The sequence below is a fragment of the Thalassophryne amazonica genome, chromosome 2, assembly GCF_902500255.1.
Source record: "Thalassophryne amazonica chromosome 2, fThaAma1.1, whole genome shotgun sequence".
Taxonomy (NCBI): Eukaryota; Metazoa; Chordata; class Actinopteri; order Batrachoidiformes; family Batrachoididae; genus Thalassophryne; species Thalassophryne amazonica.
In genome coordinates, this window is record NC_047104.1 from 79,120,922 (window position 1) to 79,146,449 (window position 25,528).

General features: G+C 40.4%; 1 protein-coding gene across 1 annotated transcript in view; it reads left to right on the forward strand.

The window, feature by feature from the left end:
* LOC117526335 (MAM domain-containing glycosylphosphatidylinositol anchor protein 1) overlaps positions 1-25,528 on the forward strand; it is a 1,010,161-nt gene that overhangs the window by 697,126 nt on the left and 287,507 nt on the right. The window contains exon 10 of the mRNA XM_034188407.1: positions 25,178-25,444. Coding sequence (XP_034044298.1) covers positions 25,178-25,444 — 267 coding nt within the window. The remainder of the gene's footprint in view (positions 1-25,177; positions 25,445-25,528) is intronic.

Here is a 25,528-nt window from a genome sequence, read left to right on the forward strand (position 1 = left end):
AACAAGTGTGCAAACATATGTACTAATGTTTCAAATGTGCAAAATAGCATGTATTGTCTATTTAATAATTTACCTTAAATAATGTGCAGCTTTGCATGTCCACTCATGTATGCAAAATAATGGGAGGAGAAGATGGAAATACGTTAATTTAGCAAAAATAATTTGATTAATTAAGCCTGAAAGAAATTTAAGAGGCTTGTGATTTTGTCTAGATTTTGTCAGTTTGAAAACTGAGAGCCATTTGTGTGTGTGTGTGTTCAGTACCATGGTGGGGGGGCACACAGGACAGGACTGAAACACCAGGTCAACACTGAGGACAGTTCCACTTACAAATGAACTCCCACAAATCTATATGATTCTGACTCTGTTTTGTCCTCTCCAGTTGTGTGAATGTAAAATGAATATATCGACACGAGAGTCAGTACCCATCTTGTGAAATGCATGACCGTAGTTTTACACCGACAGTTTAAGGCAGTGGTGGAAAGGCTGGAATGTCTTTGGACACCACTGGTTTAAGGTGACCCCGGGAAATTTCCACGACAGCAGAAATGAATCCAGACTTGCACTGCACACCTCCCATAAAATGGCAGACAAACCCTTTTCAAGTCACATTCATTTTCGATTTGACAAATCATCAATGAATAACATTTTCAGTTAAAATGTCTCTCTTATTTTGCACATACCCGCAAGTGGCTGATTGATTTTCTTTTTTGTGCTTATACGATACAATACAATATACTTTATTGGCCCCATTGGGAAATTTGTCTTGGACTTCAAGTGCTTTGCAAACATTCCTGTCTCAAAATCAATAAATATAACAACAAACAGTACACTGCTTACATGCCTATGTGCCATTGGCATGGTCATTAACAGGCACAAAATCTTCATTTACAACCCCAATTCCAATAAAGTTGAGACGTTGTGTTGTAAATAAAAACAGAATACAATGATTTGCAAATCCTCTTCAACCTATATTCAATTGAATACACCACAAAGACAAGATATTTAATATTCAAACTTATAAACTTTATTGTTTTTGTGCAAATATTTTTTTTCATTTTGAAGTGGATGCCTGCAACACATTTCAAAAAAGCTGGGACTAGCTATAGGTGGGAAAAGCTATAGGTTGAAGAGGATTTGCAAATCATTGTATTCTGTTTTTATTTACATTTCACACAGCTTCCCAACTTTACTGGAATTGGGGTTGTAGATTCTGCTGCCTACATGATATTAATACCCACTGTCATTTAAGCACTTTGCAACCCACCTGCAAAACATTCACAACCCACCATGCAAAATTTTTGAATTCTCTCATAATTTAGTACTCACATAGGATCTCAGTAAATCAGGCCCCTAATCTGCAATGTCCCAGTCCACTCAGTGGAAAGTGGACACCAACCTTGGCTGGGGAAGTAAACCATGGTAGACTGCCATCTTGTTAGGGGGAATTGAAGACACCCATCTCTGCCCCGTTATGAAGCAGCAAGGGGCATCAAGGCCTATAGACATATTTATATTTCTATACTTCCGAAGATTTCTCTCCCAAGTCTCCTAAATCATGCAGGAGTGAGAAGTTGCCCCTGGCATATGTATAAAACACTAGCATATGTATAAACATTGAGAACCACTCTAGGTCCTGAATACCAACCACTAGGGTTGAGCCAGATACTTGTTTCAGACGAGTATCCGGTACGGATAAAGCATTTTTGCTGAGTACGAGCATGATATGAGTAAAACTCATCCATATCTGTGCTTGTGCTGAAGGAAAATCCTCATTGGCTAACTGACTGTCTTCACACTCTGTGATTGGCCAGTCTCACACAACGCTTGCCCCTCCCTACACAGACATGTCTCTCTGCAGCCTCTCGCACACACACAGACAGGGACTGATCTCTCTCTCTCTGTGTTTGGCTTGACTCTACCTCACATTGTTCTCTCAGTGCTCCTTAAGTTTTCTTCATCTGGTTTCTATTTCGGTTTGTATGATATTTAAAGTGACTTGGTGAACTTGTTTCATATCGTACGTGGTGCATTTCACAAGACAGAGCTGAACGGTTCATGTCATGTCTGTCACTGCCTCCAGTCCAGTCAGGTTTTTTGTTTGTTTGTTTGTTTTTTAACCATTTGTTTGCTCTTAGTTTGGCTGCTGATATAAAGTCAGTTGGAAAACTTTGCTCATACTGAACGCGGTGCTTTTGAGAAGAATATAGTGAACAAGGCTGACATATTTCCCCGTTTGCTATCACTGGATGCTTGCATGAATCACCAAGTTCACACAGATCATTAAAAAATAAACAGTCTTACAGACCACTTACAGACATCCACACATATAAATGAACACACAAAGTAGCCTATATTAATATTTTTATTGAATATGGGTGCATGCAGTGTCTGACACTTACACACACACACACACACACACACACACACACACACACACACACACACACACACACACACACACACACAAACCTTATTCAATGTTGTTTAACATTGTGTGGAAAAAATGCCAAGAATGTTAGGTAGTAAAAATAAATAAATAATTTGAAAAAAAGACAGTTTGATCATAAAATAAAAAAGTGTATTTAGCATAGTTTTGGTTGTAACACTAAATTGTTGAATCAATCACTGTGCCAAGGAGAGAATCTCTTTAGGGTCAGTGACCCTATGGCCTTGTGTAGCACATGCAACACTTAAAAATAGTTCTATTTCAGAATTTACTGTTATTATCTCCGCCAAGGAGGTTATGTTTTTGATCGAGTTTGTTTGTTTGTTTGTTTGTCTGTCTGTTTGTCAGCAGGATAACTCAAAACGTTTTGAACGGATTTTGATGAAATTTTGTGGAGTGGTTGGAAATGACAAGAGGAACAAGTGATTAAATTTTAGTGGTGATCCGGATCACGATTCAGATCCAGGAATTTTTTAAAGGATTCTTCACCATTGAGGGATAGGGGGAATTTTAACATTCTAGTTTCTAACTCCACAAAAACAAGGCAGAAAGGCTTGAAAAAATTAGGGTGTAACATAGTCAAATGTTCTATCAAACAACAAAGTTTGGTGATGATTGGATCCAGATTCCGGATCTGGTGATCCAGAATATGCAAAAATATAGGGAAAATAGAAAATGTGTCAGTGTGAGGTGACAAATGAAGCTAGAGATGCACAACTAACACCAAATTGTAGCTGAATCTGTACTGATTCATTAAGGTGTCATCAAATTTGATGTAGCTTCAAATGTTATGGAGCTAGATCCAGAAGAAAACTGCCATTACGGAAAAATCGTTTTTATACAATAACTTTTGAATTAATAAAGACATAAAAGTGATTCCAAGTTCTAGTGGTATGTTTTCATGGTCAAGGATGTCAAATATAAAGGAAAGAAAAGTGTATGTATCATAGTTTTGGTTGTAACACTGAATTGTTGAATAGATCACTGTGCCAAGGAGGGAATCTCTTTAGGGTCAGTGACCCTATGGCCTTGTGTAGCACATGCAACACTTAAAAAATAGTTGTATTTCAGAATTTACTGTTATTTATTTAGAGAAGTGTTTCATAAATGTTAAAAAATTCATATATTTGCAGTTTAGTTGAATAATAAATTGAATTTTGTCTCTTTGTTTTTGTCTATAAGCACATGCAATATCAATATCAGTGCTCAGATGACAGTAGCTTCTGGGAAAGGTGCAAGTTGCAATAAACTATGATGCCAAGCGCTAAGGATACATGCTATCCAGTCACAGCAGGTGAAACTTTTTTTACTAGCGAACATCATTGTTAGACTTTTTTAGGTTCAATGATTCCATGGCGTGTAGATGTTATGGCGTCAGTGACCCCATGGCCTTGGCGGAGGTTTGCACTCTCCGAGTGCTTCTAGTTTGATATAAAATCATTTCAGTGATACCCAAGGATTCTCCAGACAGACCTAATATTGAAAGTATTCAGTCATCATCTCAACTCATGAGAGGTGTCCAGGTCTTATAACCATAAAATTCAACCACAAACACTAGGACCCTATTGACTTGGGCCTTCATTCCTCAATGTCATCAAACCTTTGTCCAACAACCTCATGACTCCATAGCCAAGTTTCAAGATATATGAATATCATAGCCCGAGGCAGTGTCAGCACTCTCCCCATATACAAATACACTGCTGATAGACATGTCCAGGAAGTCATTAAAAGCCTGGCATCTTAGTTTTGATTCAGGACATTCACAAACCCAGACACTTAGTCCTCACTCAGCCTTTCAAGTGCTGCAATTGGGGCATCCATAGACTCCATGAAGATTATAGCATCATATGCAAACTCAATGTCAGTGAATCTTAACTCACTGACAAAGGCCCCTAAGTGTCTGGACAACATGACTACAACCAACACCTAGTCCATGCAAGCACTGAATAGAGCAGGACCCTGAATAGATTTCTGATCATATGTGCATCTGTCTGAAAATACATAATCAGGCAAGCCTCAGACTTTGATCTGATTGAGGCATACAGATCACTCCTTGTAAGGTACAGGAGGAAACTATCTCAGATTTATGATAAAAAGAAAAAAGAAACACTCCCTCACCACCCTTTCACAAGGATTTACAAGATTTACTAATGCAGATGAAGCAATGCAGCAACATTTGTGAGCTTTGTTGTCCACACTGACAATGCCTGATTAATGGATCACTATGCCACCCCAGATACAGTACTGCAAGGGAAATAAAACAGGTCAAGAGAGAACTTGTAAGAAAAGGGAAGCATTAGGGACTGAGATGAAGGTGTGGTCAATTAGAATTAGTTAAAATGATGAATAAAAGAAAGCTATGAAACAGAGGAGAGTACGTAATTGAGGAATAATGGTTGCATTGTGTTTGTAGAACATACAAGCCACAGTTTGCATATTCTCTATTTAAATGTAATACGTTTGTTCAAATTATAGATGAATCACAGTCTCCCTGGGAAAGCTTGCGCCAGGGTATGAGAGAGGAGACTTTAACCACTAGTTAAACCTCAGATTCAGGAGGAGCGATGCAGGTCCCATCCTGGTCATGGAATGGATGACCAGCTCGTGACCTTCATAAGAATATTAGAAGGGTCTTGGGAGTATGACCAACCAGTCTACATGTGTTCTGTGGACTTGAAAAAGACATACCAGGTCCCTCAAGGTGTCATGTTGAAGGCAGTGCAGGAGTAAGGGGTATTGGAACCACTGCAGCTGGCTGCAAAATACTGTAGTACCTATCCAGTCTCTATATGACCAAAGTAGGAGCTGTGTCCACATTCTCAGCATTACATCAGAGAGGTTTCTGGTGGGTATTGGACTCTGCCAGGGCTGCCCCTTGCCACCAATTCTGCTCATGATAGTCATGTACAGGGTTTCAAGGTGCACTCAGGGACTGGAAGATGTCCAATCTGGTGACCTCAGAGTTGCACCTCTGCTTTTTTGTGGATGATGTGGTTCTGTTGACTTCATCAGGCAATGACCTGTGATGCACACTGAGAAGACTTGACGCAGAGTGTGACCTGACTGGGATGACAATCATCACCTCCAAATCTGAGACCATGGTCCTCTGTCAGAAAAGGGTGGATTGTCCCCTCTGGATCATGGGAGAGTTTCATTGCCCCAAGTGTAGGAGTTTAACTATCTTGGGTCTTGTTCATGAGTGGGGATAAGTTGGAGCATGAACTTGATACCCAGATTGGGGTGGCACCTGATGTTTTAATGGATGCTGTACTGGGATCCCCCAGGAAGAGTTGTAGGACTTGGCTGAGGATAGAGAAGTGTGGGATGAGCTGCTGTGTCTGCTGCCACCACAACCTGGACCCAGACAAGCAGCAGAAAATGAATGAGTGAACTTTTTTACATTTGGAGGAGAAACTGTTTTTCCTCATTGCCATTCTCACTGATATCAATCAGCTCACTGCTGGCTAAGAAATAGTACCTCTCTTTGGGACCTATCATTCTTTTACTGCATCCTGCATTCTCCCATACTATACCATTCTTTCCTCACCTCCTGACTGAACGATTGACTCCCATCACTTTCACACCACACTTGCCTTAACATTTGTCTTCTTCACAGTCTTCATCCATCTAAGAGTAACCCACAGTAGAGCACAACAAGAGGTTTAGCGGTCCCAAACCCAAAATTTCAGAGTTGAATATGTAGTCAATTCTATGTAGTTAATTATGGACATTTTTTGGACCCAGTGTGATTCACACACTCACTCACTGACTCCATTAATCCTGTGCTTGCCCTGCTATTTGCAGGGGAGTTTTTCTTACAGTTTTTCTTACATTTTAGCATGAAAGATGGCAGTCTTTTTTTTTTTTTTTTTTAAACAAATGTCATGAAAAGTAAATGAAAAACTTGCACTGAAAAAATAGAATAGTTGGACCAACTTTTCATTTGGTAATACTTAAATGAATTAAGTTGTTCTGGGTTAATTGTCAAGTAATGGTTCCACTATAACCTTATTAAAGTGCTTAATTTGGTAACATTCAAAATAATTGCATTTGTTGAAATTAAATTAACATCAGCTAATAAATTTGTTACTAACTGCAGCATTTTAATTGTGTTTTCTCATGTTTCATTTTGAGGCATTAATTTGATAATATATTAGTTTCCAAATGTCCAGTAGAAAGCTTGTATTTTTTTTTTATTAATGTGATTATTTAAGACCAGACTTTTCAATAACTTTTTAATTATTAGAATTTATTTGGGAGAGAATGTGTCTATCTTCATCTCATGACTTGCAATTGTTGCTTGAATATATATTTTTTTTTTTGCAATCACTATGAAATGGTAAATGGACTGCATTTATGTAGTGCTTTTCCATCTGCATCAGATGCTCAAAGTGCTTTACAATTATGCCTCACATTCACCCCGATGTCAGGGTGCTCCCATACAAGGCGCTCATTACACACCAGGAGCAATAGGGGATTAAGGACCTTGCCCAAGGGTCCTTAGTGATGTTCCAGTCAGGCGGGGATTTTAACCGAGGATCTTCTGGTCTCAAGCCCAACACCTTAACCAGTATTCTTTCCTCATTTGCGTTTTGTCTTTATTTTTACTTTGATTATAAAATAGTAGTAACCTGCATGTCTTTGGATGTGGGAGGAAGCCAGAGCACCCGGCGAGAACCCAGGCCTACACAAGGAGAACACACAAACTCCACAAAGAAAGGCCACAGGTGGGAATCAAACCCATGACCTTCTCACTGTGAGGCAACAGTGCTAACCACTATTCCACCGTGCTGCCTGCAAGAAAACCATATGCACGTGGAAACGTCTTTGTTTGATGAATTCAGGTCAGCATACCCAGACTTTCTTTGTGTGAACTGATACAAATAATCCTAAACTCTTGATCAGAGCTAATTGGTTCCAAGATACTGGCTGTCAATTTTATTTTGTAAGGTATTGTCTGCTACAGAAAAAAAACAGTTTTTAATCTCCCATTTACAGTTAACTATAGTTGATAAACTTTACAGATAAACATCTGTAAAGTCTCATATACCTGTGTCTGTGGATGCAAACATTCTCCTTTCATTTTCTGCCATTTTTCTGGGTCTGGATCTCAGTGGCAGCAGACCAAGCTGCTCAACCAACCCATCCCTATTTTTTGGCCAAGTTCTCGAACACATCTTGAGGAATACTGAATCCTTTCCAAGCCAGCTGGGAGACACAATCCCTCCAGCATGTCCTGGATCTTCCTTGCGGTCTCAGTTGGATGTGTCTGAAAGACAAACTCACTGCCTTTTCTTTTTTCTTGTATTTATTATTATTATTATTATTATTATTATTATTATTATTATTATTATTATTATTATTATTATTATTATTATTATTATTATTATCCACCCATCCATTGCCTATACCTTCTGACTCCAATTAAGGGTCACGTGAGGGCAGGGGAGCTGGAGCCTATGCCAGCAGTCATTGGGTGTGAGGCGGAGCAGGGGCGTAGGTTTGCATATGGACCATAGGGACAAGTCACAACCAATATTTTGGGATGGCAAAATAGTCCCTACCAATATTTAGCATTTTTGTTTATATAACAAAATCATTCACTATTTTTTTGCGAACTCGATACTATAATTTTAGTCGTCACGTTTTGTGTTTTCGACGTGCCAGAGTGACAGGGTTACCCATGTTGCAATTTCATTGGCTCACGTTCTTCTCACATGGACGTAAACAAAGCGCATGTCGTGGCAGGCAGTGCTTCATTTGTAAAGTGGGAGGTCCCGGAGCGCAGAGGATGGGTGGCTCCGGTGCAGTGTTGCCAGATGTACGATAATTATCGTATTTGTACGATAGTTTTGCCATCTGTACGATGTACGATCTATAATGGGAAAAAACCCAATATGTACGATAATTTCAGTTGGTTGCCCAAACACGCATCTCTCTCTGACACCCAAGAATCATTTGCAGGCGTTGCACTCAGGCGGCATCAAAGACACACCACACACAGGGCTGCTGCTGGCTTTGGGCTGCCGGGACAGTCATTTGAAAGCCCGCCCCCTCCCCATACAAAGTAATGAGTTCCCATCCAATCTCTGCAGGACAGGACAGGAAGATTCCCCAACCAACATCTTTTTTTTTTTTTTTCGAAACTGTATTTCAACAAATGCAATAACAAACGAACAAAACACAAGAGCAAAGAGATATACAAGAAAAATAAAAAAAAGTTCAAGTTCCTTATGGAGGTGTCAACATTTTTTCTGTGTTCAACAAAATCTGCACAAGTGGCCATGGCATCGGATGACGACAGCGACCTCGAGGTTGAATTCGACTCTTTCTAGTCTGGAAATTAACACATGTTTGTGTTACTTCACAGTCTTGCTTGTGCATTTGTGTTCTTTTTGTGCCATAGTTTCCCCATTACTATAATTACTGTTTAAAAATGTGACATAAAATTCTTTGTAAATTAAAAAAAACGCTAAAATAGCTACGTTGTATGCGTTTTGTTTGTGTACGATAATTTATCCCAAAATACGATAATTTTGAGGTTTTGGTACGATAGTTTCATATTTCATATCTGGCAACACTGCTCCGGTGCAGAAAAACAAGAAGGGCGGGGGGGAGGGGTTGCGAACAATGCTGTGCGCCACACTTAAAATAAACTGCACACACCTTCACAAATGACACTAACACCCTGCCTTTTCCTCAAAAAATACTACATTTATGTTTGCTGTCTGTCTATGTACTTTTCTGTCACTTTTGCGCTCTTTTTCATACTTTTCCCTCGTTTCAAAAGTCACCGAACGCACTTTACTGTAATATATGCAACATATAGCACACTGTTGGAAAGCACGGGTTCTTGGCTTGCTGTCAGTGTTGAAATTTTTCAGAGTGAGGGCTTACATGAGAACTTACGGTAATGAGAATCAGCGGCGCACTAGTGTGAAAGTTCCGTGTTTTTCCTCTGCGTTATGACATCACAGGCTTATGTTTACCGTAAGACACCATATATATCATTGGAAATCCCTTTTTTTTTTTTTGGCAAATTAGGTTGCCAGATACCTACAACTGCATTATTGATGAAGAGAATAGATTATACATCTTGTTTGCAAAAACTTTTTTCTTTTTTTTTTGTTAGCTCCACAAGTATTTTTTTTTGTTGTTGTCTTGTTCTCTCAGGTGTAGGCCTATAGAATAGATTCGTGATTTTGGGTGCAATTTTGTTATTTAAGCTATTTGTTTGTTTGCCTACACACTTAATATTGTAAATAAAGTGTTAAATTATTCAGCATTATGTCGTCATATGTTATGTATTATGCTGTACTTGTGCGTCTAATGGTATGAGTGGGTTAGGGGGTGATGGTGGTGAGCAGGGGGGGCGGGGGGGGGGGGGTGGTACTGTCCCTACCAAAGCTGAGACCAAACCTACGCCCTTGAGGCGGAGTATACTCTGGACACGGCTCCGATCTGTTGCAGGACCAAATATAGACAAACATATTACCTGCACTCACACCTGTGGTGAATTTAAAGATTCCAATGCACCCAATCTGCATATCTTTGGAGAACAAGGAGAACATGGTGACTCTAAATTGCCCATGAGATTTTCCCAATTAGCATGTATCTTGTCCAAAGAGTAGTTATATTTTTATGCATGTTAGCTACTGTTTTTAGTTCTGTCTCGTGCATAAATCAAGGGTTTTATCATTTGTGGGATTAGTACATTACCATGCAAACATGGGGAGAACAAACTCCACACATAAAGGCCGCAGGTGGGAAGTGATCCCACGACCTTATGGCTGTGAGGCAACAGTGCTAACCACTAAGCCACTGGCCTGCCCATTATTATTATTATTATTATTATTATTATTATTATTATTATTATTATTATTATTATTATTATTATGTATATGTATATGTATATGTATATGTTGTGGACATGAACAAGTGAGCCTCTTCAGCATCTCACCATGTCATTTATCTCCTTCAGACATCTTTTTTAGTAAATGCTTCAGGGAAGCATTAGCATGGCTAAACATTTCAACTTCTATAGCCCCCCCTCCCCCCCCCCACACACACACACACGCACACACACACACATGCACACAGAGACCCTCTGCCTTTTTAAGCATTTTTCTTTATTTAACTTTCAGCTTCTGGGGGGGCTTCACCCCACAGAGCCTCAATTACAGCCCTCTTAACCCCTGCCACATTAAGCATTTATTAATGTAGATGTAAATTAATATTCAAAGTTTTCAGCAAGTTAATAGTAGGGCTGTACAATAGGGCCAAATTATCATATTTCAATATTGTCACATCAATATGATATACAATATGACTATGATTTGACACAAACTGTAGCAACAGTGAAAATTAAACATTCTTAAACAAAGCAGTAATAATACCACACTCATTTTGCACTCATCATAAGGTTTGGATACGGTGCCCTCCAAAAGTATTGGAACACTTATTTCACACATATTAATTTGTTTATGCCATTTCAAATACAAGAAATACATAAAACATAAAGAATACAAATTTCTAAAAGTATGTTCCTGAAACAGAAACTGAAAGCAAAACTCTAAAATTTGATAATACCTGTAAATAATAATCAGTTTTATTGCCAGTTTTCTTTAGACAAGTCAGGGGATGGAAACATAAACATTTCCAAATCACTGGATATGTCTTGGATTTTATTCACATCAATTATGAAGAAATACAAGAGTTTCTTTCACCAAAACATCAAATCTGGGCTTGCATCTCAGATGTGCTTTCGGGCAAAGTGTAGCTGAATGTTCAGGTCTTCTTTTTCAAGAAAATCCTCCTCTACACCACTTCATCAGGAAGATGTCTTTTATATTTATATTTTTAATTCATTTATATCAGGTTGTAGACATTTGCTTTCAGTTTGAGTTTAGGGAAGATAACTTTAGATGTATTTATTTATTTGTATTTGAAATGGCATGAGCAAATTAAAATGTGTGAAATACCAAGTGTTCCAGTACTTTTGAGTACAGTTGAGAAACACTCCATGGCATGTGTTTTTTTTAAGTGAAATGCATCATCCTGGTGTCACTCGGAGAGCAAAATTAAGAGGTTATTTTAAGCAACAGCTGCCTGCTCATTTAAAAATCACTGGAGACACATGCATATATAAGGCAACCCAAATTAAAGGAGAAATGCCACTTTTAACAACCTGAGCCTCATTTCTGGCATAAAATACAGTCGCTTATTCACCAATATAACTTTGGTGTCATTATTTGTCCACAGTTCAAATGACATGTTCAGTTAAAATCTGAGGCAAACATTTTTCTTCTTCTACTAATGTGGATTAGACCTTTTTGTGATACACAGCACCAACTACTCAACAGAAGGAACCTAGCAGTCAATGTGACTCACTGATTTCAAAATGCACCTCTTTTCAGCCAGATGTGCGGTGCTGTGACATGTCAATCATCTGTGTCCAATCAGATTTCAGGGGAGTCCAGTGCAACCCTGGGCTCCGCTCTAGCTCCACCCATGCCAGGAAGTGTTAAATATTTGACATTTCCTATTTCAATGTGGACTCGAAATTTGTCACTTCCTGTTTCAGTGTGAATTGCCACTGAGTTTCTGTGAGATTCTATGTACCATGAGCGAGCTTCACGCCGCTGCGTGGTGCTTCTCTTGTATTATTATTATTATTATTATGATTATTATTACTATTATTATTATTGTTATTATCATTAATGTTATTATCATTATTACTATTATTAAATAAGCATTTTCTCTGACTTTTTCTGGTTCCGAGTTATTGGATCATAGCACAGTCAGTGCTGCATATAAATGCTGTGGAATGTAAAATATACAATAAAAATCTATAGATACCACCGTATTGATTAAAAAGAAAAATTAATAAAGTAGGAAATACATCAAATACATTTTAAAGATTAAGATAAAAGTTTACCAACCATTATTGATCTTCCAGACAGGCAGAGACAGAAGCGCCATTGTCAAGTTGTGGTGAAGCACTCAACAAGTCACCAGGGTCTGCAGTCTGACTACTGCATGCTCTAAAAATGTTGAAGTTATATAAGTGGTCTTCAAAATAAATAAAAACCGGTATAGAATGTCATGTGTGCAATATGAACTCCTATTGTCCCTTGGATCCATTTCCTGTGTGAAATAGATGTAAGGCATTTTCATTGGATTCCTTGTCTCCCTCCTCAGTAGTTGTACACTGAAAGTATTACTTTTTCTCGCTTTTTATGATTGCAACTTTTTGCTCGGTACATTCTGTTATGAGCACATTTTATTATGTGTTCATCTGGCTTCTTATATTATCTTCTCGTCTCTCAGTCTCAGGACATTTCTCCAGCTTTTTACATCTAAATTTCAGAAATAACATACAAAGATAAGATTATAATTACACATCTGTGCCTGATACACTTGATTCATGTGGGATTTCATTCATGTTGCTTCACCTCTGGGGGCCTTAACACCAGATCTCATCACCATTAGTAAGGTGGTATCACCATTATCATCTTGTCTATTATCTCCATAATTAGCCAGGGATAGACTATCTGGCTGCTGATTTGCAGTAGAGTACTTTGGCTGTGTTGTGTCTTGGCTGACCCCAGGGCAACAGCAGCTTGTCAGTCATTAACTGCAGAGCAACAGTTCGCAGCTGACAGGTTAATTAGAGATGGTTAGGACAGCTTAGCAGCACAGATAAGACTGTGTGGAAAGAAATGATTCCTCCTGGCAGTAACATTTGTTCTGTGTCAGATGATTTGTCAAAACCAACGTTTCCTGTTTCTGTGCAGAAATATACATTTAAGAGGACAAGAAGATGGTGAAGACCAGAGAAAATGACTTTTGAACGATGATGATAACATATGCAAACCAAATTCCCTGTGCTGGGATCAGTATTTGGGTTCAAAAACAAAAGTATGGATGAGTAGGTGGGCTGAATGAGTCTACCTCAGCCAGCTTGAACATTCAGTAATTCAAAAACAATAAATGAGATCACATATTGATGAAATTATTAGTTTGTGGTAGGCTTTGATACAGTAGGTCAATTCAATAAGCAGCTGTGTTTTGCCTTTGCAATATAGTGCATCTGGAAAGTATTCACAGAGCTTCATTTTATGTTACAGCCGTATTCAAAAATGGATGAAATTCATTTTTTACATCAGATTTTACACAAGATACCCCATAAAAGCAATGCAAAAAAAAAAAAAAAAAAAAACCATTTTAGATTTTTTTTGTTTGTTTTTTGTTCTTTAGATTTTTGCAGATTTATAAAAAACAAACAAACAAACGCAAACAAAAATCTAAGAGATCACATATACATAAGTGTCCACAGCCCCTTCAGTTCACATGAAGCTCAAAATTGAGCTCAGGTGCATCCTGTTTCCACTGATCATCCTTGAGATGTTTCTACAGCTTAACTGGAGTCCATCTGGGGTAAATTGAGCTAATTGGATATGATTTGGAAAGGAACAAACCTGTCTACATATAAGGTCCCACAGTTGATAGTGCACGTCAGAGCACAAACCAATCATGGTCAAAGGAATTGTCTGTAGACATCTGAGACAGGATTGTCTCGAGGTACAAATCTGGGGAAGGGTGCAGATACATTTCCACTGCTTTGAAGGTCCCAGTGAGCACAGTGGCCTCCATCATCTGTAAATAGAAGAAGTTTGGATCCACCAGGACTCTTCCTAGATCTAGTCGCTTGTCTAAAAGGAGCAATCGGGTGAGAAGGGCCTTAATCAGGGAGGTGTCCAAGAACCTGATGATCTCTCTGTCAGAGCTCCAGCATTCCTTTGTGGAGAGAAACGAACCTTCCAGGAGGACAACCATCTCTGCAGCAATCCACCAATCAGGCCTGTATGGTAGAGTGGCCAGATGGAAGCCACTCCTTACTAAAAGACAGATGGCAGCCCAAAGACCAAAAGGCACCTGAAGGACTCTCAGATCATGAGAAACAAAATTCTGTCATCTCATGAGCTAAATATTGAACTCTTTGGTGTGAATGCCAGGTATCATGTTTGGAGGAAGCCAGGCACCATCCCTACAGTGAAGCATGGTGATGGAACTGGGAGACTAGTCAGGATTGAGGCAAAGAATGCAGCAGTGTACAGAGACATCCTGGATGAAAACCTGCTCCAGAGTGCTCTTGACCTCAGACTAAGGGGACTGTTCATCTCTCAGCAGGACAATGAGCCTAAGCACACAGCCAAGATATCAAAGGTGTGTCTTCAGGACAACTCTGTGAATGTCCTTGAGTGGTCCAGCCAGAGCCCAGACGTGAATCTGACTGAACATCTCTGGAGAGGTCTCAACATGGCTGTGCACTGACGATCCCCATCCAACCTGAAGGAGCTTCAGGGGGGTTGCAAAGACAAATGGGCAAAAAGTGCCCAAAGATAGGTGCACCAAGCTTGTGACATTATATTCGAGACTTGAGGCTGTAATTGCTGCCAAAGTTGCATCAACAAAGCTTTGAAGAAAGTGCTTGAATACTTATGTACATGTGATTTTTTTTTTTTTTTTTTTTTATAAATTTGCAAAAAAAAAAAAAAATCTAAAAATCATGTTGTCATTATGGGGTGATGTGAGTAGAATTTTGAGGGAAAATAATAATTTACTCCATTTTGGAATCCTGCGCTAACATAAAATGTGAATACTTTCCGGATGCACTGTATCTCATAGAAGTGTCTGCCATCTGCTGGATGGTTAGTACGAGGACTGGCTGAAAGATTTTGATTCCTACATGTGTATTTCAACAAAAAGCAATATACTCACATAAACTACATATCTTCTTAAAGCTTGCAATGTTCTCTATCTAGCAGTGTCTTTACTTTTCCACATAGTCACGTTCCTTTTAGAAGCAGCTATGCCAACTCCGTCCAAGTTTTTGCATCCCATCCCCGTGAAGAATCAGGTGTCTTCTCTCAGCATCAATGATGCACAGCTCCTTGTACCTCTACCTCATAACTGTAACCTGTCCCTTCTGTGTTCGTTCATCTTAGGAAAAGTAAAAAGACAGAGAGCATGAAATTCAGACTATAGTATGTGTGGTAACACTGCACCCATTATAGTGTTTGCTCAAGAGTTGCATCTTTTCCCATACAAACCAATTTCAACAGTGCATGCAGCTTCCCTAAAGTGTCCACATATTGGTCCTAGTTGATAGTGTTGTCATGTTCGAAACATTCTATGAGGAGTATGTCATTGTACCCACGCATGTGTATCTGTGGCTGTTATTAGGCACACACTACAGACCGAGTCATGCAGACTCATCGTGGCTAGATTTTTACCCTTCAGAATTCTTGCCCACCTGCTGACTGTATTGATATGCATACAGTTGTCGAAACAGACAACATTCATTCCTCGATGAATGACCACAGGTGCACAAACATGTGCTGTAAGGAATTGAACATCAGCACATTGTTTCCAATGCACATCCATTAGGACCCCTTCACATATAGTGTGAATTTAGTCGAAGTGCGCACAAACTGCGCATGAAGCAGGAATCGTATGCAAAACGTGTATATTTGTAGCTGCCTCGAATGCCTCATACACCTGTTGCTACAATTATTTGTGCACACCAGCAGCTGAAAGACAGAGTGTGCGCTATGAGAGCCCATCGAATCCTCTTGCGGCAGGTGTCAATCAAATTCCAGCTGACACACACAAACATCTAACACCGCTCGTTTTGCACCGAGAAAATATATGGCATTCATACTATCATCACGAAAACAGTCAGCAGACAATCATTGTCGAGTTGGATGTGAAATTTGTCTAAGTGCCCCATGACTGGAGTTGCCGAGTGTGATGTGATGTGCTTCCGCCCCCCGCTCTCTCCCCAACATGTGCATGCATGTAGTTTGTATGCCTCCCCCCCCCACGCGAGGCACCTCTCATGTGATCACAGAGTGACACCTTGGTCAGTGCACTGAACGGACGGGGGCGTGACATCTGCCGACAACTCTGGTCCTGGACATCAGAGCTGCAGAACACACGCTGTGTTATGATGGAGACGCGCGTGTTTATGCTTGCTGTCCTCACATCAAAATACATAAAACCATATATCGCTTCTGAGACGGGCTGGAGAGCATGCACATTGACAGGCTGTTTTAGTTGGACCAGACCACCAGTTCATGTGGACATGCAGCAAGCGATCTGAACATCAAGTCTGTCTGACAGGACAATGAGCGGCACACCGCAGGACCACATGACAGGCCAACAGTACAACAAATACTCCACTTTCAGTCACATATCAGCAGAAATACGCCGTACCAAATGCCATTTGGTCAGTTATCACAGCACTTTTTTCTCTTTTTAGAAAATATGTTTGTCTGCTTGTTGATTTTAACCATTTCACACTCCTGTTATGAGACAGTAATTTTACCACAGTGGTAAAGTTTCAATCTGGTACTCAGAGCATGTGGGTTCAAATCGTGTGAGTGGCATTTTTTTTTTTTAATTTAACCAGGGTTATTTAACCATGGGGTTCTGTATTGCATCCCCTTTTATGTTTTATTTATATCAACCCAGTGATATTCACTGATTATACAGCTGGTTTTTACTTTATTTTCCTCCACATTAGCATCGCGATGTGTTGCAGCTCGCATTGTGTTCCTGCTCGAAAGACACCATCACGTGCAGGAACCGTTGCACCAGGATCGTGCACACCTGCCCGTCGACACGATGTTTCGTAGGGCATTAATTCGAACTGTTTTGTGCTGTTTCGCCTTAATTTGACCAATTCGCACTATGTGTGAAGGGGCCCTTACTGTCAAGATGTTGTGGTGGGTGTATGAGGTGTGTCCGCCCGCAAATGTGTCACAAATGGGGAAAAAAGATATATGAAAGATGCACTGGTCAATAAGCTAAATTTATTTTTGAAGCATGGTGCTACCACTTAATGAAACAAGAAACAAAACTAATTTAAATGGCCCATTGTGTATTTATAAAGCAAATACCGCATTAGCATGCAGAAGCTAACTTACTAACTAATGCAATTGTAAATGGACTGCATTCATACTGTATACTGCTTTTCCATCTGATTCAGAAGCTCGAATACTTGTCCAAAGGCCCTTCTTGATTTTCCGGTAAGGCTAGGGTTTGAAAGGAGGATCCTCTGGTCTCAAGCCAAGCACTTCACCACTAGAGCATCATATCCCCTATTGAATTGTAGGAGGCAGAAAGAACTCAAGAGTAAACTGCCTTCTACATTTTGTTTCCAGTGGTCACACAAGTCAAGCATCAAGCAGTATGAGGGTTCATCCCTTGCTTTAATCAGTCATGGTTTTTCAGTTTGAGAGTGTGATTTATTTATTTCACTCATTCTCTGACAGCAAACACATTCTCCTGATTCACTTCTTGTTTTATATCAGTTGGCATCCAGTTTAATGGTGCATTACTGCCACCTGCTGCTGTGGAGTGTGTATCAGACTGTACCTCACTGAAATCGGTATATAGGAGTATCTTTCGGTTGCCATGCATATAGACAGTGCCATTTTGAGGCAGTAAATAATAATGCAGTATATTTTTGACAAGTCACTTTGAATTATAAGTTGCAGCACTAAGCAAACAAGTAAAATAAGCATGACCTATATCCTGGAAAATGGAATACATGCTGAGATTATTTACCTCAAGGTCTGCACTTACCAATAATAAATACAACCCCTGGCAAAAATTATGGAATCACTGGCCTCGGAGGATGTTCATTCAGTTGTTTAATTTTGTAGAAAAAAAGCAGATCACAGACATGACACAAAACTAAAGTCATTTCAAATGGCAACTTTCTGGCTTTAAGAAACACTATAAGAAATCAGGAAAAAAAATTATGGCAGTCAGTAACGGTTACTTTTTTAGACCAAGCAGAAGGAAAAAAAATATGGAATCACTCAATTCTGAGGAAAAAATTATGGAATCATGAAAAACAAAAGAACGCTCCAACACATCACTAGTATTTTGTTGCACCACCTCTGGCTTTTATAACAGCTTGCAGACTCTGAGGCATGGACTTAATGAGTGACAAACAGTACTCTTCATCAATCTGGCTCCAACCTTCTCTGATTGCTGTTGCCAGATCAGCTTTGCAGGTTGGAGCCTTGCATTGACCATTTTCTTCAACTTCCACCAAAGATTTTCAATTGGATTAAGATCCGGACTATTTGCAGGCCATGACATTGACCCTATGTGTCTTTTTGCAAGGAATGTTTTCACAGTTTTTGCTCTATGGCAAGATGCATTATCATCTTGAAAAATGATTTCATCATCTCCAAACATCCTTTCAATTGATGGGATAAGAAAAGTGTCCAAAATATCAACGTAAACTTGTGCATTTATTGATGATGTAACGACAGCCATCTCCCCAGTGCCTTTACCTGACATGCAGCCCCATATCATCAATGACTGTGGAAATTTACATGTTCTCTTCAGGAAGTCATCTTTATAAATCTCATTGGAACGGCACCAAACAAAAGTTCCAGCATCATCACCTTGCTCAATGCAGATTCGAGATTCATCACTGAATATCACTTTCATCCAGTCATCCACAGTCCACGATTGCTTTTCCTTAGCACATTGTAATCTTGTTTTTTTTCTGTTTAGGTGTTAATGATGGCTTTCGTTTAGCTTTTCTGTATGTAAATCCCATTTCCTTTAGGCGGTTTCTTACAGTTCGGTCACAGACGTTGACTCCAGTTTCCTCCCATTCGTTCCTCATTTGTTTTGTTGTGCATTTTCAATTTTTGAGACATATTGCTTTAAGTTTTCTGTCTTGACACTTTTATGTCTTCCTTGGTCTACCAGTATGTTTGCGTTTAACAACCTTCCCATGTTGTTTGTATTTGGTCCAGAGTTTAGACACAACTGACTGTGAACAACCAACATCTTTTGCAACATTGCGTGATGATTTACTCTCTTTTAAGAGTTTGATAATCCTCTCCTTTGTTTCAATTGACATCTCTCGTGTTGGAGCCATGATTCATGTCAGTCCACTTGGTGCAACAGCTCTCCAAGGTGTGATCACTCCTTTTTAGATGCAGACTAACGAGCAGATCTGATTTGATGCAGGTGTTAGTTTTGGGGATGAAAATTTACAGGGTGATTCCATAATTTATTCCTCAGAATTGAGTGAGTCCATTTTTTTTTTCCCTCTGCTTGGTCTAAAAAAGTAACCGTTGCTGACTGCAACAATTTTTTTTCCTGATTTCTTATAGTGTTTCTTAAAGCCAGAAAGTTGCCATTTGAAATGACTTTAGTTTTGTGTCATGTCTGTGATCTGCTTTTTTTCTACAAAATTAAACAACTGAATGAACATCCTCCGAGGCCAGTGATACCATCATTTTTGCCAGGGGTTGTAGAAATGATAGTAATTATTTTCATGGAGTTACTGATTTAGGGAGGGAGGGAAGGGAGGGAGTGCCAAGATGGCGCCGTTGTGTCTGGCTGCTCGTCTGCTGCTCTCCAGTCTGTTTGTTATTTTATTGTTTTTAATTTATGCTGTTATTGAGTCAGAGGCACTGCGGGTGTATGATTGCCAAACTCTGCTGGATCTCCAGCCCCCGGTTCATGGTGTGGTGTGATTATCGGTGGGTGGACAGAACTTTCCGCCCCCATTTTTATCGGAGGTGCTGGCTTTTCTGTGCCGTGCTCCTGCGCTGCCTTTCGTCCGAAAGCGCAGTCGTTGCCACAGGAGACAAAGTGGACGTCTCATGAAGCTGAAGCTCTGTTTGGCCTGCTGTTTGGCTTCCAGACGAGCTGTGCACAGAATTCTGGCAGGATCTGTGCTGCCCTGACGCCTTGTGGATCCAGTTAGAGCCTGTGTGGTGCCGGTGGTCGGCTCTGAGGACTGTCGGCCCAGACGTCCATGTTTTCCCCGGATTGATGTGCGCCAGTGGCGCTCTCGGAACCTGGGCTTGCTTTGCCGGGTTCCGAACAGTGAGACTGTCATCCCCACTGAGGTCCTTACCCTGGGTCTCCTGAACATCAGATCACTGTCCTCGAAATCATTGTTGATTAATGATTTAATCATGGATCATCATTTAGATATGATTGGCTTGTGTGAAACCTGGCTCAAACCCACAACTCTCGTTCCTTTGAATGAGGCATGCCCACCAGCATACACATTTAGTCATGAGTCTCGTGGTGTGAAGCAAGGCGGGGGTGTGGCTTTTATTTACAAATCTAGGTTTTCTTTATTAGCTGTTGGGGGTCACAAATATAATTCGTTTGAGCATCTGACTCTCTGTTATGCCCATGATGCTAAGTACTGTCAGGGTCATAAAACTGGAGCTCAGCTATGTTATTTTGTCACTGTTTATAGGCCCCCTGGCCCATATTCTGACTTCTTAGATGAATTTGGTGCGTTCATCTATAGTTTGTCAACTCGTGCAGATAACATTTTGATTATTGGTGACTTTAACATTCATATAAATAAGCCCTCTGATCCCCTTAGCAAATCATTTATGCAAATTGTGGATGCTTTAGGATTCCAGCAATGCATTCAGGACTCGACACACATTAGTGGAAATACCCTGGATCTGGTTCTTGCACGTGGGTTTGCTGTCACAAATATTGACATTTTGCCTCTCGCATCTATAGTCTCTGACCATTCACTTATCAGGTTTACATTTACGCTGCCACGTTTAGTGGAACAACAACCTTGTCTGCAACTGCAGCGTCATATTAAACCCTCAACTGTGACTGAATTTGAGGCCAGACTACCTGATATTTTAGCTTTGAATCTGGAGAATGCTAAATCAGTGGACAGCCTCGCGGATAGTCTAAATTTAACGCTTAAAACTACACTTGATAAGATTGCGCCTCCTCTTTTAAGGTCACGCCCTCCTAAGGCACAGTCACCTTGGTTCAATGATTATTTGCGTGACCTCAGGCAGAAGGCTAGAGGTTTGGAACAGAAATGGCGTTATTCCAAATTAGAGGTGTTCCGCCTTGTGTGGCGGGATGCTATTTTATACTCAACAAAAATATAAACGCAACACTTTTGGTTTTGCTCCCATTTTGTATGTTATGAACTCAAAGATCTAAAACTTTTTCCACATACACAATATCACCATTTCCCTCAAATATTGTTCACAAACCAGTCTAAATCTGGGATAGTGAGCACTTCTCCTTTGCTGAGATAATCCATCCCACCTCACAGGTGTGCCATATCAAGATGCTGATTAGACACCATGATTAGTGCACAGTTGTGCCTTAGACTGCCCTCAATAAAAGGCCACTCTGAAAGGTGCAGTTTTATCACACAGCACAATGCCACAGATGTCGCAATATTTGAGGGAGCGTGCAATTGGCATGCTGACAGCAGGAATGTCAACCAGAGCTGTTGCTCGTGTATTGAATGTTCATTTCTCTACCATAAGCTGTCTCCAAAGGCGTTTCAGAGAATTTGGCAGTACATCCAACCAGCCTCACAACCGCAGACCATGTGTAACCACACCAGCCCAGGACCTCCACATCCAGCATGTTCACCTCCAAGATCGTCTGAGACCAGCCACTCGGACAGCTGCTGAAACAGTCGGTTTGCATAACCAAAGAATTTCTGCACAAACTGTCAGAAACCGTCTCAGGGAAGCTCATCTACATGCTCGTCATCCTCATCGGGGTCTCGACCTGACTCCAGTTCGTCGTCGTAACCGACTTGAGTGGGCAAATGCTCACATTCGCCAGCGTTTGGCACGTTGGAGAGGTGTTCTCTTCACAGATGAATCCCGGTTCACACTGTTCAGGGCAGATGGCAGACAGCGTGTGTGGCGTCGTGTGGGTGAGCGGTTTTCTGATGTCAATGTTGTGGATCGAGTGGCCCATGGTGGCAGTGGGGTTATGGTATGGGCAGGCGTCTGTTATGGACGAAGAACACAGGTGCATTTTATTGATGGCATTTTGAATGCACAGAGATACTGTGACAAGATCATGAGGCCCACTGTTGTGTCATCCAAGAACATCACCTCATGTTGCAGCAGCATAATGCACGGCCCCATGTTGCAAGGATCTGTACACAATTCTTGGAAGCTGAAAATGTCCCAGTTCTTGCATGGCCGGCATACTCACCGGACATGTCACCCATTGAGCATGTTTGGGATGCTCTGGACCGGCGTATACGACAGCGTGTACCAGTTGCTGCCAATATCCAGCAACTTCGCACAGCCATTGAAGAGGAGTGGACCAACATTCCACAGGCCACAATTGACAACCTGATCAACTCTATGCGAAGGAGATGTGTTGCACTGCATGAGGTAAATGGTGGTCACACCAGATACTGACTGGTATCCCCCCCAATAAAACAAAACTGCACCTTTCAGAGTGGCCTTTTATTGTGGGCAGTGTAAGGCACACCTGTGCACTAATCATGGTGTCTAATCAGCATCTTGATATGGCACACCTGTGAGGTGGGATGGATTATCTCAGCAAAGGAGAAGTGCTCACTATCACAGATTTAGACTGGTTTGTGAACAATATTTGAGGGAAATGGTGATATTGTGTATGTGGAAAAAGTTTTAGATCTTTGAGTTCATCTCATACAAAATGGGAGCAAAACCAAAAGTGTTGCGTTTATATTTTTGTTGAGTAGATTATAAGCATGCACTACTGGCCACGAAGCGGACCTATTACTCTGATTTGATCAGTAAAAACAAACATAACTCAAAGTTTTTGTTTGACACGGTCGCATTTCTTATTCATGGGCAGCCACCTGTTAGTCGTTCTCCCATTTCAGCACAGGATTTCTTGGATTATTTTGAGAAGAAAATAGAAGATATTAGGCTGAGCATAACTCAGCACGCCTCGGCCCAGCCATTAAAACCTGCTGTGGAGGTGGGCGCTACCACTGAGGTGTTACCTAGATTGACAGAATTTAACAGTATTTCATTGGGCGTGCTGATGAACCTTGTGGCATCTACAAAAAGCACAACCTGTTTATTTGATCCTATACCAACAAAATTGTTTAAGGACCTGTGGCCCACTCTTGGGCCGACTGTGCTGGAAATTATTAATCTGTCATTAACCTCTGGATCTGTTCCAAAATGTTTTAAATCAGCAGTGATTAAAACATTACTTAAGAAATCTAATCTTGACCCTAGTGTATCGAAAAATTATAGGCCGATATCAAATCTATCATTCTGTTCCAAAATTTTAGAAAAGGTGGTTTCACGGCAGCTCATAGACCACCTTACTGAGAATGATCTTTTTGAGCTGCTGCAGTCTGCTTTTAGGAAATATCACTCCACAGAGACAGCGCTCACTAAAGTTGTGAATGATCTTCTGCGAGCAATGGACTCAGACACCACTACGGTTTTGGTGTTGTTAGATCTCAGTTACTGTGGATCATCATATTTTGCTCAGTAGGTTGGAGAATTTTTTTGGGATTACTGGAAGTGCCCTTGCCTGGTTGACATCATATCTGTCCAGTCGTTCTCAATGTGTCTTATATAATGGCACTACCTCTGACCTTGCTGACATGAGATTTGGGGTTCCACAGGGATCTGTTTTAGGCCCCTTGCTTTTCTCCCTGTATGTGGCACCCCTTGGGCGTATACTGCGGAGTTTTGGGATTGCCTTTCATTGTTATGCTGATGATACTCAGTTGTACATGCCGATAACTGCAGGAAATCTCACTCCCATAAAATCCCTGGAGGACTGTCTTCTATCAGTGAAAAGTTGGATGTCTAGTAACTTCCTACTTTTAAACTTTGATAAGACTGAAATGATGGTTCTTGGTCCAGCGAGACATCGGCATCAGTTTGACCAGCTGGCGCTCAGCCTGGGTTCCTGTGTCATACATCATATGGACAAAATGAGGAACCTTGGGGTAATTTTTGATCCCACATTGTCTTTTGACCTCCACATCAGGGATGTTACTAGGACTGCTTTTTTCCATCTGAGACATATAGCGAGGATCCACCCCATCCTGTCCATGGCTGATGTTGAGACCCTGATTCATGCTTTTGTTTCTTCTAGACTAGATTATTGTAATGTTCTATTTTCAGGGTTACCACAGTCCAGCATTAGGGGTCTTCAGTTGGTTCAGAATGCTGCTGCCAGACTTCTGACACGTAGCAGAAGGTCTGAACATATCACACCCATTTTGGCATCTTTGCACTGGCTCCCTGTCTCTGTGAGAGCAGATTTTAAGGTTTTGTTATTGACATATAAGGTTGTTCATGGACTGGCACCATCTTATCTGGCTGATCTGATGGAACTCTACGTGCCGGCCCGGGCTTTGCGGTCGCAGGATGCGGGACTTCTCTGCGTTCCCAGGGTGAAGAAGAAGTCAGCAGGTCAAAGAGCCTTTTCGTATCGTGCACCCACCCTGCGACCGTAAGGCAGTCTGAGTCTGTGGACATTTTTAAGTCAAGACTCAAAACCTATTTTTATTCTCTTTCTTATGGATAGTTTATATTTTTATTTGTTTTATTCTTTTACTTCTGTTTTTATTTATGTATTTGAATTTTTTATTCATTTTTAATTATTTATTCAATTTTATGTTGACTTGTTTTATGTAAGGCGCCTTGAGATGGCTTTTGCTGTGATTTGGCACATTATAAGCTAATTAAATTAATTAAATTAATTGATTACAGAAAAAAATACATGAATATATCCATAGTATTTCATGTTTATAAATAAAAAGGCTCTGCATCATATTACAAACAGGAAATGTTTATATGAAATAGTAATAAACATAAATGTTTGAATTATTTTCTTTTGTCTCCACAGTTGCTCCAATACTGGATTCAGTTTTCCAGGATGTTCGTTCACGGAACTATCAGATGGTGACCCTAAGGTGTGCAGTCCTACGGTCCAATCCAGTGCATTTGACAAATATCCGCTGGTTCCGTAATGGTGACCCAATTCGCATGCCTCCACCGGACCTGAAGGAGACCCCAGAGCTGAAGTTTAAGCTGGAGCCAATCAACAATGGCTCTTACGAATGCCGAGTCAGCAACAGTGCAGGAACATCAACATGCACATTTAATGTTTCTGGTGAGATAATGATAAAGAAATAATCCTCTCTCTGCTTTAACTGTACGTGCAAAAGGTAAATCTCAATTTATTTTGTTCTCTCAT